Genomic DNA, 13,589 nt, shown 5'->3' on the forward strand with positions numbered 1-13,589 from the left:
AAAGAGAATATCCTTTCCTGGAAGCCAGAAAGAGAGGAAAAAAGAGCTTGTCACTTATTTTTCTATTTGTCAGTTTTGTGTGGAAGAGGTTTGTAATGCACAGTCTGTTTGCATTTATTTGTTGAAAATCTGAAGCTGTATTACAAGTGTTAAGTGCTCAGTTGAAAAAATATTACCTGGAAGAACATTACTCTTTTAAATGCAAATAAATCTCTCGAGAGTGTTGATTCTTGAAGTGTAAAGTAATTGCAGTAGTTTAAGTTTGATTTCTGAGCGGACATTTTGAGAGTGATACAATCTACCCTGGGCTTAATACATTCCTCATTACTTTAAATTCTTCATTCAGACTTAACTGCTGAAGAAGTGTTAGCAGTTCTCAAAGGCATTGTGAGCACAAGAAAGGAAGAATAAATGAGGGGTTTTGGCATATTCTGTGTAGTCAGAATGAATAATCCTTAATCTGTTTGGCCCTTAATCTGTGGATGACAAATGTAATTCAGAAGATGTGATGTCAGAGTTAAAAGTGTGAGAGACTTCAAGGTTAAATGGGCAGGTAGAAAATATATAAAAATAATAGAAAATAATAGAAAATACTAGAACTGTTCAGAGAAGTACTGCAAGGAGTCAAAAGTAACACAGAGAGGCGAATGGTAAGGCTGTTTTGGTTCTATCATAAGCCAAACATAGCATTCTGGTTTTAATACAAAAGGATTGAATTTTAGGTTTAATTCTGAAACAAAATGTTTCTACATGAAGTGAAGCCAGTGGAGGCTGAGAGCATGTAGTGGCCTGCCTTCCTGATGAAGACTGTGGCCCTATGGGTTTAAGCATTGTGCTGTGAAATGTGTGATGCTATTAACCTCTCTCTCTTCTGCTGGAATTCCCTGTGACTTAATGTGACACTGAGTAACATTCATTAGTGGTGTGAAATGTTGAGTACCATCCCCTACTGGCAGTGGGGTTTGTCTTTGGCAGTGGTTTACCATAGGGTACTTCATTCATATGCAGGCAACAATTCCTGCAGAAAAATAAGGTGAATAATATTGCATCATGGTATATATATAAAAGAAGATGCACTTATTTTTAATAAATTAAAAGTGTTTAGTTAGTAATTAGCTCAGTCTTTGCTCTGATAAAATCACTAATATGTTGTTCTGTTCCAGTGGAAAATGACTACCTGACAAAACCTTTCTGCAAATAGCTTTCCCAGAGCTAGTAATACAAGACTTCTTGTTTTACCTGGGCCAAATTCTGAATCTGAAACATCTGCTGAGAATCTCTTACAAGAGAATCCCAGACACAGAGAACAATCTAAATTCCAGTGACCAATTTAGCATGAAGCCCCAAGATAGTGAGTATAATGAGAAGTTTTGAAATAGTGCTTTGGTTTACACTTTTCCCGTAATGCTTCTGATCCTTGCTTTGCAATCTCAGTATTAGACTGGCTTATATTAAAGCCAATATCATATATTTCTTTGGTGTTTTCCTTAATATTGAGCAGTTGAAACCAATTTTTCCTTTCAAAATTATTTTTGTTAATGCCAAGAGATTCTTCTTTATGTGTATATGTTCTGATGTGATTCTTAAGATCTGCCATGCATTTTTTAGCCTGTATTTTAGTAGTGCTTTAATCACAGTCAGAAGACTGAAACTGAATTATAGTAATAGTAGAGCATCACCAAAAATTCAATAATTTCTGGAACTTGAACTTTCAAAAATCATCCAAATTCTGTTCTATTAGCAAATTTTAAATATAAAAATAAAGACTGATTACTTTTTGCTCATTTTTAAAGTCAGTGATTTCCTTCCTATCAGTGTTTGTCACAGTGAATCTGAATTTCTATGGAAATTAGTTCATTACTATAATTTTTTTTTGTAATATCTGACTGATTAATGAGCTCTCTTACCATTTAAAAAACCCACAAACATTTATTGAAAGGAAAACCTTCCATAAAACTACTGATTACGAATTCTTCAGTGACTTGAAGCTTCAAATAATATCAATAAACAAGGGAATGCCCTTTTTTCTGACAGATCCTGCTCTTGCTGAAACCCAGGTGCTGCAGACTCACATTGCATAGAATATACCAAATCTGGTTATTACTGACATGGTTATTTTTCTTTCATTCTGGTTCTTCCTCTTGGGTATTTGTAGCAGTAACTTTGTAATCATGTATTTTTCCCGATTACTTTCGCCTTTATCAAAGTTAGAATTGTTTTCACTCACAGATGAAACACAAGCTTTTTAGAACCTTTGTGAGAAGTGCCCTCAATACTGCAGATCACTTTTACTTCTTTCATATTACTGGTTTTCAAAGATTGGGTTTTTAAAATGAATTTACATAATTATCTGCTAGGTAATTTTCTTTGTTCTAAAGATAATATAAAACAGTGATAATTGACGTATATTCTTTCATAACATTTATAGGTGTTTCAGAGCTCTTTGCCTTCAGTTATAAGTAAGCACAGCAGATAACATTGTAAAGCTTATCGCCACAATGAAATGAATTGTAACAGGTTTGCTGAAGAATTGTATAAATGGACTTTGATTTGGTGCTTACTGTATATAGGTGTGAGCATCTTAAATTATAGTTCTGAGAAGTATTATAAAGAGTAGCAGAATTGTGTGACTTGCAGGTTTTCTGTTAACATTCAGTTACCATTTCTGGTACTGTACAAAGACTGCTGTGTTTATACTGCCTTTAAAAAGGTTTATCAGTGTTATCACCTCATTTTAATCACTATAAGGGTATGTTTAAGTATAAGAACTTAAAACAAGATAGGCAAAATAAATTATTGTTGTACAAAATGCTTAAATTTTTTTAGCTAGTTATTATTTAGAAATAATATGCAAGTTGCTGATATTGCTTGTTTATAAGCATGCTTAATAAAAAATCCTAATAATGTGGATGCAGATTTGATTCTATATTGTAACTTCCTTTTTTAAGTGACTATGAATATTTTTGAATAGCCATAATATGCTAAATATACAAGAAGATTTAGTATTTGTTTTGCATAGTAATTAGAATTGATAAATGGTGGGTTATATGTTGTGTTTTTAGAGCTTTAACTGCTAATCTTATATGAAAATGTTGCTTTGTAGGGCAAAATTCAGTGAGAGGGCCTGGGATTCCAGAGTGAACTTGTACATTCCTTCAGGGCATTTTTGCAAGGGAGGTTGTTGTGTTTTAAAGGTAGTTGATAAGAGACCTGCACCACCAACCCCAGACCTGCACCACCAACCACCATCATGCATTAGTCTATAGAAGGTATTTGGGTGAACATACTCCTGTACCACTCCGTACCACCATTTATCCAAGTGAAATTTTTGACCATTTGCAGGATACATTATAAATCAGGGTGTCACTAACAGACAATCAGATTTGAACATTCCTTGCATAAAGTAGCTTGCCTATATCCCTGAGGAATACATCACTTAACTATGTTTATGTGACAGTGTTGATATGCCTGGTTTTACATGAAAGTTAGGTAGCGTGTTATTTATGTCATCATGAATTCACAAAATAGGTGGTTGTGCTTTATGTATACTGAGGTTATCTTTGTCAGATCACTCACAAGAATTGAAAGATGTAATTTTATTATATGGTTATTAATTTAATCAGGAAAAGGGATTTTTTTTCAGAATTGGACTTTGCTACTACTTCAGGTTTTTTCAGTGTTCCCCTCTCTGAGGTGCTGACAACAGATTAACATGAAACAGAGCTCTGTTGAACCTAATTATGTTGTAGCTTATTGTTTTGAGGATCTATAAAACTGTTCACTCCCTTTTTATGAGGCTGTAGTCACAATGAAAGGCCATAAACAGTGCCTTTTCTCTTTCCTACAGTCTGGAGATTTCATTAGTTGACTCTAATAAAGGCCTGATCCAGCTGCATTTACACCTGGGAATGAATGCTTCTTTATCAGGTCTTAATCCTTAGTAGATCAAGCAGGAGAGAATGACAGCAGGATAGCTTTTGATCAGCCATAAATGTCTGAAAGCTTAATTTTAAAAAAAATTATTTGCTATTCAAATCTTGACTCAAGACATGCTTTCCTGTACTTCAGAGGAAGTATTTTAAGTATGAGGGCATTATTAAAAAGCAAAACAAAAGTGAGATCTTTCTCTACTTTCAAGCTGCTACCACTGAAACAAGATTTCCACATCAGCTAAGGGGATTATTATTGCATGTTTTTAAATCCTCATACACTTGGGAGAGCGCTAATGTTTAGCATGTTTAGCCCTTAGATATAATGTAGAAAATGATGCCTTACGTTTATTTAAAGTCTATACTGCTTGGAATTTAAAATTGATACATTCATGCTAAATAGGTTTCTGTAGTGTATGTACTCTGAGACTTGTTTGGGTTATTTTTTCCTTTTGTGTAACTATTTTTGTTTTGTTTGTATAATATACAAATGCTAAAATTATTGGAATTTTCTAGCAATTTAGTTGGAGATTTCTGTAATACTTGAAGATGGTTCTTTGCTTTTTGTTTGACTTGGTGTATAGAGCTCTTTTTTATATATATATACTTTAAAATATTTTTGTAGTATCTTTTCTATAATTTTTCATATTATCATTCTATCTCCGTGCTGCAAGGCAGTGGATAAACCAGAGTTCTTGGTGATTTTCACTGTGTTTTCGTGTGCTTGTCCTGCTGAGCTGCGTGTTGGTGTTTCACCGCAGGATGTGAGCGGGGGCAGTTCCGCTGCGGCGACGGTCGCTGCATTCCTGCAGACTGGAGGTGTGATGGGGCCCGAGACTGCTCCGATGATACAGATGAAGCTGGCTGCCGTAAGTGGAACAATACAGAGCAGCTCCTTTGTAGTCTAAGAAATTGGGACATTCCAATGTGCTGAACTGTGCCTATGGTACAAGAATGAATATTGAATTGAGAGAAAACTACGAGTTGTCATGAGATGCTGCAGAATCTATTTGAGTCATATTCCATGAGCTTTGGTACACAGAAAATCAAGTAGTGCTCAGCTTCTAACATGACTTTAACCTTTTCTTAAAAATCTTACTGTCCCATAATGCAGTTTCATATTATGAGTAATGTTCTAAGTAGATGTAGAAATGTGTTCTGTTACTGTAGTAATCCTGAATATTGGATGTATATACAGCTACCACCAGCATCAATTGTGCTCAAAATCTTTGGATTTTTCAGACCCTGGACAACTAACTGTATGTACTGTGCTCAAAGCAGAGTCATGCTTAATTGTCTAGAGTTGATTGTGCTGTGTCAGCAGCTCACAGGCAATTTTATTCATATGGACTGTAGTATCCACGCACAAAGATTCTCTCATATGGAGAAATTGGATTCTCTGGAAAAGTTGTGAAAATGAAGAATTGCCTTCCACAGTCTGTTTTCAGGAACTTGCTGGTATTTTACCTTCTCAGTTCTGGTGTTCTTTGAGTCTTGTGGGTTGCTGCAATTATCAGCCCATTTACAGACTAGGCCAATTTTTGCCCCTCAGCTGATATGGAGTGAGACTAATTTATATCTGTTCTTTTTACACTGTTATTATTTCTTTGCTGCTTGACCCACATCATAATTGGAGGCCACTGACATGGCTTGGCAGTCTGATTTTTTGCTTAGCACTTTATGTCCAAAAAATCTTGCATGGTCCTGGGTGAACAATGCCTCTAAACTGGCAAAACAAAATGGTGTTGTCCTGCAGCAGTAATAAAAATTAAACTTTATTTTTTTGAGTTAGTTGTGCTTTAAAAAAAATATATTAATATGCTATAGGTAGTGGGGCACGTGAGTGCCTAGCAAGATTGTTTAAAACTGAGCTGAGATTCAAATCATACTAAAAGATTATTCTTTGGTTCTTAAAGTGGGAAAAAGTATGCATGAAGTACATGTCTGTAGTATGTGATCAATTTTATCCCTCTAAACATCAGTTTACTACTGATGTTATTTGGTATTTTTCAACTCTAAATCTACAAATTGTTTTAATTTTCTCCCTTGTGCTTTGGTTAAATTGATAGTTGTGCTTGCATATCATCCCATGAGCACAAAGTTGACCTTGTATTTCTGCAAAAACGTAATCCTGAGAATGTAGATGATCAAGACCAGAGTCCTGTTTACTGGACTGTGTTGTACTAGAGATTCTTCCAGGAGTATTAACTAGGAATGGAGTGAGCTGTGGCACAGTCTCAAACACTTAGTTTGATCTTTCTCTTTGATGGTTCCCTGTTGTTTGTCTATTTGAAGAGTACAGAGTGGAGCTGGAAGAGCAGCATTCAACTTGTTCTGATCTGACCCTCACTTTTGCCTCATGAATTCACTGGGAAGAGTCATGAGCTTGTTTTGGGAGATCATGTTCTTACCAGGGATAAAGCAACAGAGGTGGAGTGAGAGCAGTTGAACAGACCTCCTGTGAGACTGGGGAAATTTAGTGTTGCTCTATACTAAAGTGAAAAGAAGGGCTCTGCCTTTTTTGGGGTCTCCCTTCTAGAGGACCCCGTGTCTCCAGGAGAGGATAAAAGGCTGAAGAGTCTAGGCAGGAGTTTACTAAGCTGAATTTTGCCATTGAGCATCCTTTTGCTGGTTCACTTTCACCTCTCTGCCCTGTTCATTTTCTTTGATCTGTTAAATGCTTCATGTGTTTCATGGAAGTTACAATTCATTGACACTTGTATCTTAGATTTCTTTTCCCTTATGCTGTTATTTTCTTTGAAAGTGCTTTCACAGATGTCTGTGAAATGACAATTTTTTTCATTGCTTACACTAGCACAACCTACCTGTGAAGGAAATCAATTTCAGTGTCAGACTGATGGGGAATGTATTCCACAGTCATGGGTTTGTGATGATGAGGAGGATTGTGATGATGGCTCAGATGAACATCAACAATGTCGTAAGTATTTTAACTTCTAGTGTTATACCAGCTTTGTGAAACAATGTAATTTACATTACAGCATATTGAGAATATAGAGAAGCCCTCTGTAAGTACAGAAATCTCTCTGTAGTATTTATAGAAATAAAATAATCTGAAGTAGATAAAATACAGGAAATATGTCTAAGAAGATATAATCAGGTCTTGAAATCTGAAAATTACTCAGATTTCTTTTAATTAAAAAGAGAAAAAATGTAAAGTGTATACTAGTTTTATACTTAATAAAAAGTTTAGTAATTTCAAAAATGGTGATATTACATATTATTGTATGTGCTCCATCCATTGGCTAGCAAAATTCACAGTGACATCTCAGAACTATATATTACAAAATTTAATTATTTTTAGATGACTTTGAAATATATTTATATATAAAACAGGAGGAATTATCAATTATCAGCAAACATTGGCCGGTATTGCATTATTTTCAGCAATGCTATTAGTAGCATTATTATTTAGAATTAAGAGAGCCATTCTTTCTCACACTCAGAGAGGAGAAATATCTATGGTCTTGGTGTCTGGTGGGAGTCTAGTCTTTCATTATCATTTGGACAGTTTAAACTTAGAACATAATTCTGATTAGTATTTTACTTTAAATGTGCTAAACAGTGTATTATTCATGTTTGAATTGCTGTTTTCAAGTGAAGTGTTTAGTGTTCTGTGCACAGTTTAGATCAAGAAAATATTTTAACAGCCTAACTGCCATAGCCATAGACTTTGCTCTTTTCTTAGTATTGATAGACAAATAAAATATGTTATTCTAGCTTAGATTTTCATGACTAAGCATTTGACGGGCTACAAGTTCATGCTGAAGTGGTGAACTGAGCTGATTACTGCACCAAATTACATTCTTGCATTATTGCATAAGACAAGAGAACAAATGTAGTGTTCTGAAGGATGGTTTTCCTGCCATTTCTAGTATTAAAGGTTACTCTAAGTGATGAAGATAAGATTAATTTATTTTCATTTTGATTGTATGTATATTTTTTTGATAACTTCTTTGAACTGAACAGCTCTGGAGCTACTCATAACCCCCGGGGAGGCTAAAATGTTTATTTTGGAAGTATTTTGCTCACAGACTTGGTTTTTGCTTTTGTATATTGATTCCATCTTAATCCACTGAGGATGGAAATTTTTGAATAATAGATAACTACCTTTTTCTCCCCTCTTCTTCTGAGAAGGAGTCAGCACAAATGCTGGTTATGTTTTAACTAAAGAATCTGTAGATACAAAATGCAAAATGAGCAAAAGCTCTGAGTTTGACCTTGGAACTGGGTCACTGTAACACTGTTCACCATGTACTGGTTAATCACGAGTGTCATTATCTACACAGTGGACTGTGCTGCTGCCATTTTTGAGTCATCTCCTGGTATTTGTCCTTGTTGTTCTAAAAGGACTTTTTTATCTCAGTGTTTGGGAAAGCTAGAGGAGATTTTCCTCTTTGAAATATTAAAACTTTTTCTTGGTAAAACTGTCTGACAGCTCTGGAACTCATAAATGCAGAAATTTGTTTTACTGTCATGCTGTTGTTTTTCCTCATGTCACTAGTATCCCAGTAGCTGATCTTATTTTGGGAGCACTGCTGACAGAAGGCAGCAGAGAGAGCCCCTGTAGAGCAGCAGATGACAAGATGCCAATGTATAGACTGGGATGATGTTGAGAAACAACATGAGTTTGAAAGAAACAAATGTGCAGGGGCAGAGGGAAGGGACAGTTAGTAGTAAGCTTGTCCTTCAACTGTATCTTCACAGATTCATGTTAGTTTGCCTAAGAACTGAAAATGTCATTTAACTGTAGGGGAATCAAAGTAGAATTGAACAGTTTTATGTGGTTGCTTTTTCCTGACAGCTGTCAAGAGAAGAGATATAATCATTCTCAATGCTCCATTAGTTACATATGCAAACTATTCCTCACTGTTGAGACAAATCAAAGTAGAATTGAACAGTTTTATGGGGTTGCTTTTTTCTGACTGTCAAGAGAAGAGATATAATCATTTTCAATGCTCCATTAGTTACATATGCAAACTATTCCTCACTGTTGAGACCCTGGCTATGTTAGAAAGTGGTGCCTTACCTCCAACTCTGCTGTGTTTGCATTGTGGCATTCTAGTTGACTGAGTAACTTAAGAGTTACTGACAGATTTTGACCCAGTAAATAAAATAAGAGAAAACTTTAAATCAGTGAGAATTGGTAATTTAATGTTTTAGGCAGAATAATTATAGGGAGGTACTTTTTAACCTAGGTCAATTCTTCAGTGGACAAAAGCAGTGACCTTGCAGACTGCAGGAGCCCTCCCAGAGCTATGCTGTCTGCTACGTGCTTGTCAAGTGTTCTTTAATCTCTTGAACACACCAAGGTACCAGGGGAGAAAATGTTTTACTGATATTTATGAGAAAGATGAAGTAGTTAAAGAGGAAGGAAAATATTTTTCCTGCTAAAAAGCCTTGGTTGATAGGGAGGACTGACAGTGTGCCTGTTTGTTGCAGCGGGGAGGACGTGCTCGAGTCAGCAGTTCACGTGCTCCAATGGCCAGTGCGTCCCCGGCGCGTACTGGTGCGATCGAGTGGAGGACTGCGCCGATGGCACAGATGAAAGAGGCTGCCGTGAGTGTTAACTCCTAGCACCAGATCTGGTTTCACCTCGTGTCTCTGTGGCATTTTAATACATTTGTAAGATTAAAGGGCTTGTTGATAGACAGGATGACCACAATATGCTTTTTGTTAGAAGAGTTTCATTTCAGATTCTTCTGTGTATTAGAGCTGATGTTCTGATACAGATCTGTTACCACAGAACTCAAGTGCAAACTGTCAGCACAGGATCAGCTGTTTATCTTTCTTCACAGGTCATATTGTTTCTCATTGTCTGAAAGATAATTAATATTGCACTGTAAAAAGGTAGCCATGTTTAGTTGTCTTATGGCTTTGGGACATTCAGAGCTAACTTTACTGATTGTTGTTTCTTGCATACTCCCTATACAATCAGTAGTAGTTATAGCCCATACAGAAAAGAAAAATTGGACTCCAAATGACTTATTTGAGGAGATTTGATCTCTTCAAAAGCATTTTATTCTAGACTGCAGCTTCCTGTGGAGATGATTTAGTCATATTGTATTCAGATGAGTTGTTTATATTGTGCCAGAAAAATGCAGATGGACAAGTAGTTTTTTTCACCCTAACTTCCCCAGAGTTGAGGCTGCCTCTCTGACTGAGGTGACAGTCTCCCTAAATTATGGCCTGGGTTGAATATTGATGGAAAGGAAAGCTGGCCAGAATAGAGGTGATGTTTTTCAGAAATGCTTTTTTCTATTTCCTACACAACAGTGTGTAACAGGCATGTCTGTTCATTGTTAGCCTTAAGGAAAAGCTTCACACATTCTGAGTCACTTCTAACATATAAGCTGCTATTCCAGCTGTTAGAACATAGTGTGCCTTTGGGAAACAGACGTAACTGTCAACTCCACTTAGAACCAGGCCCAGGGCAGGAGGTGGGGTGGTAATGGATAGACAAAGAAGCAAAAAATTAAATTTTGTTAATGGCCGTGCTTACAGGAAAAACAAGCATATGCCTGTGCTGTGTAAAGGAAGGCTGTATGTTCATCTGACTGCTAATGTAGTTTATCCTTGACTCACAAATGGCTGAAATTGTCCCTATGTAGAATGAAAGGGTATTTAGGACTGTATAATACTCTGGAATAAAATGTTGCTAAGTCATCGAGTTTGGAGTTTATCATGTGATAGACCCACAGTCACTTCTGGTCACCAATACAAATGGCTAAAAGCCAAGATCCAAAGTACCCCATCTCATTGTGGAAGAATATCTTCTGTAGGTTGGCATTTTTTTATCTTAAAGTTTAGAGTAAGAAATGAAGTTGATAACTTAATTTAGCAAATCTGTCACACATGAAAAAAATCCTGAAGAAAAGGTACCTGTTTTAAAAATGTATTATCCATGAATTAATGGATAAACCAGGTGCCGTGGTGTGATTGTTATAAAGCAGTAGATAGAACTGGAATTGCTGAGTAGCTCTGAGAAACCCGTGAGTAGTCATTGAATACAGTGTGGAACAGCCAGGTGCCGTGGTGTGATTGTTATAAAGCAGTAGATCTGTGTCAGTGTGGAGTGGAGTCCTAAGTAAGATACTTAAAACTCTTTTTTCAAACTAGACGCTTCTGTGGTGTTTGAAAAATGAAGTACACATTTTATTTCATGTTTAACATTCTCAGCTAGGTAAATTAAAAAGTGCTACTGCTAACATATCTAGAGGGAAAGGACCCTCTAGATATGTTAGCAGTAGCACTCTACTGCTGTGAGGGAAAGCCAGTCATTGCTGCATCAGCAAATGGGCCCCATGACTGTAGTGGGGGCAGCATATTTAGCCCCAAGGAGAGGGACTGCCTCCTATCATTCAACAGCCTCCACTCTGGTTTATTAGAATATGTGTTGACAGTCCCTCTGAGACAGAAGAATGACTGTGACTTGGAACCTTGAAAGCAGTTAGACTAGTTTAAAAAAATGTGACAGTGCTGAAGACAAGAGGATCCAAGGAAAATGTAATGACAATGCTCTTGAGGAAGGCTGGTTAATTTTATTCCCTTTTTGTCTTTGCAAGGCCTGGAAATTTCAACAGAAGCCATAAAATAAAAGTTACAAATTGGGGATTATATGATTAACTGTATAGTACAGATTAGTGTACTAGCATATTAGTTTTGGAGCAGATTCTAATACTTGCTTTGAATGTTCATTTTCCCCAGTGTTTAATGTATTTCCTTTTCCACATTATCTGATATAAACAAATGTAAGAGGAATAGTACTATTTTGGCCTTTTCCTTTGTCACTAAATCCCCCTTATTTAATTTGAACTAAAAGTTTTCATTAATAAAAACGAAACATCCATAAACAAGGAAAGAACAAAGCTATTTATAATTGATTTTGGTGTTTCATGGAGCATAACAAAATGGAGACTTAGGTCTCTTTACTTACGCTTTACACTCACTCATCTGTCTGAAAACAGATTTAGATTGTAAAGAAGATAAACTTTTATTCCTGAATAAGTTACATTATATAAGAAAGTAGTCAAATGCAAAATGTCACCAGTATAAAGTAAGTCTGCAATTAAACATGTAAAAAACCAGAAAAAAGGAATTCAGAGCCTTAGTCCATTTTATTGCTAATGGGATTAGCAGCAAGGGAAAACTGCCCATGCAGAGACTAAGATAAACATCAGAACAAATGCTTCAGCTACATGTCTCACAATTAGTGCACTGAAGCTGTTTTGATTTCATAAAATTACAGCTTTTAGGTTTTTTTGAATACACATATCAAGCTGTTTTCTAGCTTTTTAAATAGTCAGCAGCTAGCAAATACTTTAATGTTAAAACTTCAGAAACAGAATGACATGGCAGATTATTTGGGGTAGCAAACACTTTTTGGGAGTAGGCAGCCAATACTGGTATAATTTTTCTGTTATATTCTTTATTTCTTTCAGTCAATATAGAATTCTCTCTCCTGCCTCAGCTTCATAGCTGAGAAATGAAAATCCCAGCCATGTCCATTTTGCTTTGCTGTGACAGAATGACCTTTCTGGATACTGCTCTGGCAGCTGAGCACTACACTGAGGCTGTGAGGGAGAAAGGGGCAGTACTTTAAAGACATGTTGTTCAATGCTAGTGGGCTGAGTGTTTTCCAAGATACACTGCATTTTTGATTCTAATTTTGATGTTGAGCGGCTGCCATAGGTTAGCTGCCTAACCTGTAAATTCCTGCCTCTTGTTTGCTATGCTAAATAACTGTTGTGGTCAGGAAGTGGGCAGCCAGCTCTGGGATTAATTTGCAGAGACCAGGGTGAAAGTGAACAGAGATCAAGAACTGAGGAGATCATGAGGGATGTAGTCCAAGAAAGAAGAAAAAGGCCATAGTCAGAGACTAATATTCTGGATGTTGGACAAATTACATGTAGCAGCTATAGGATGAGGGAGAAGTTCAGGCTGAAGGACATACCTCCACCAGGAAGAGTCTGGGAGAGGGAAGTAGCAAAACTGGAGCAATCTAAGGCAGGCAGCCAAAGACCAGAGTCTCAGGGATCAAAATCAGGAATTAAGGCCAGGAATGAGGGTCTGGTCTGTCTGCCAGCTCTGAAAGCATCTCTGCTATGAGCACTGCCTGGTATCATGCAGCTCATAGGACTCTTGGGCTTGGAGTAAGTCTCCCTCCTGGTGTCTCTGGTAGGCTGTGAGCTGTCTGGGCAATGCTTTGACCACTGTGAGGTGGTGACTCATGGCAGTGAACCAAAGAGTTTTAATTAATTTTATTTTGTAAAATTTTTTTACATGTTGCAATAAAAGACACTTGTTAGTAGGAAATTGCCTTTTTCCTTTTTATTTCTGCTACTTGTAAGATGGGTTAGGGTATAGAAGCCTATGCTGCTGGCTGTGTGACAGAAATCAGCTTGTGCTGAATCAAATACTAGTTGCAACTATTTCCTGTTGCTGTTTTTGCATGGATTTATTTCCAGCTTGCAGAACAGAACTGTTAGACAGAGCACAAAATAATGCAGGTTTAGCAATCCTTGTGACACAGGTTTCAAACATCTTCCATGTGTCATTGAAAGATTCCATTCAAATATGTTTGCAAGTGTCGCCCCAAAACAGCTGTGACATAGGTTTCAAACATCTTCCATGTGTCCATTG

The 13,589-nt window shown here is 36.6% G+C and overlaps 1 protein-coding gene across 3 annotated transcripts in view; it reads left to right on the plus strand.

Moving 5' to 3' along the window:
• LRP2 (LDL receptor related protein 2) overlaps nt 1–13,589 on the plus strand; it is a 112,483-nt gene that overhangs the window by 11,932 nt on the left and 86,962 nt on the right. For all 3 annotated transcript variants that reach the window (XM_039699454.1, XM_039699468.1, XM_039699461.1), the window contains exons 2-4: nt 4,691–4,798; nt 6,745–6,867; nt 9,390–9,506. In XM_039699454.1, the coding sequence (XP_039555388.1) occupies nt 4,691–4,798; nt 6,745–6,867; nt 9,390–9,506 (348 nt within the window). The remainder of the gene's footprint in view (nt 1–4,690; nt 4,799–6,744; nt 6,868–9,389; nt 9,507–13,589) is intronic.

The sequence above is a fragment of the Passer montanus genome, unplaced genomic scaffold (genome assembly GCF_014805655.1).
Source record: "Passer montanus isolate IOZ18808 unplaced genomic scaffold, ASM1480565v1 scaffold1, whole genome shotgun sequence".
NCBI classification, from domain to species: Eukaryota; Metazoa; Chordata; class Aves; order Passeriformes; family Passeridae; genus Passer; species Passer montanus.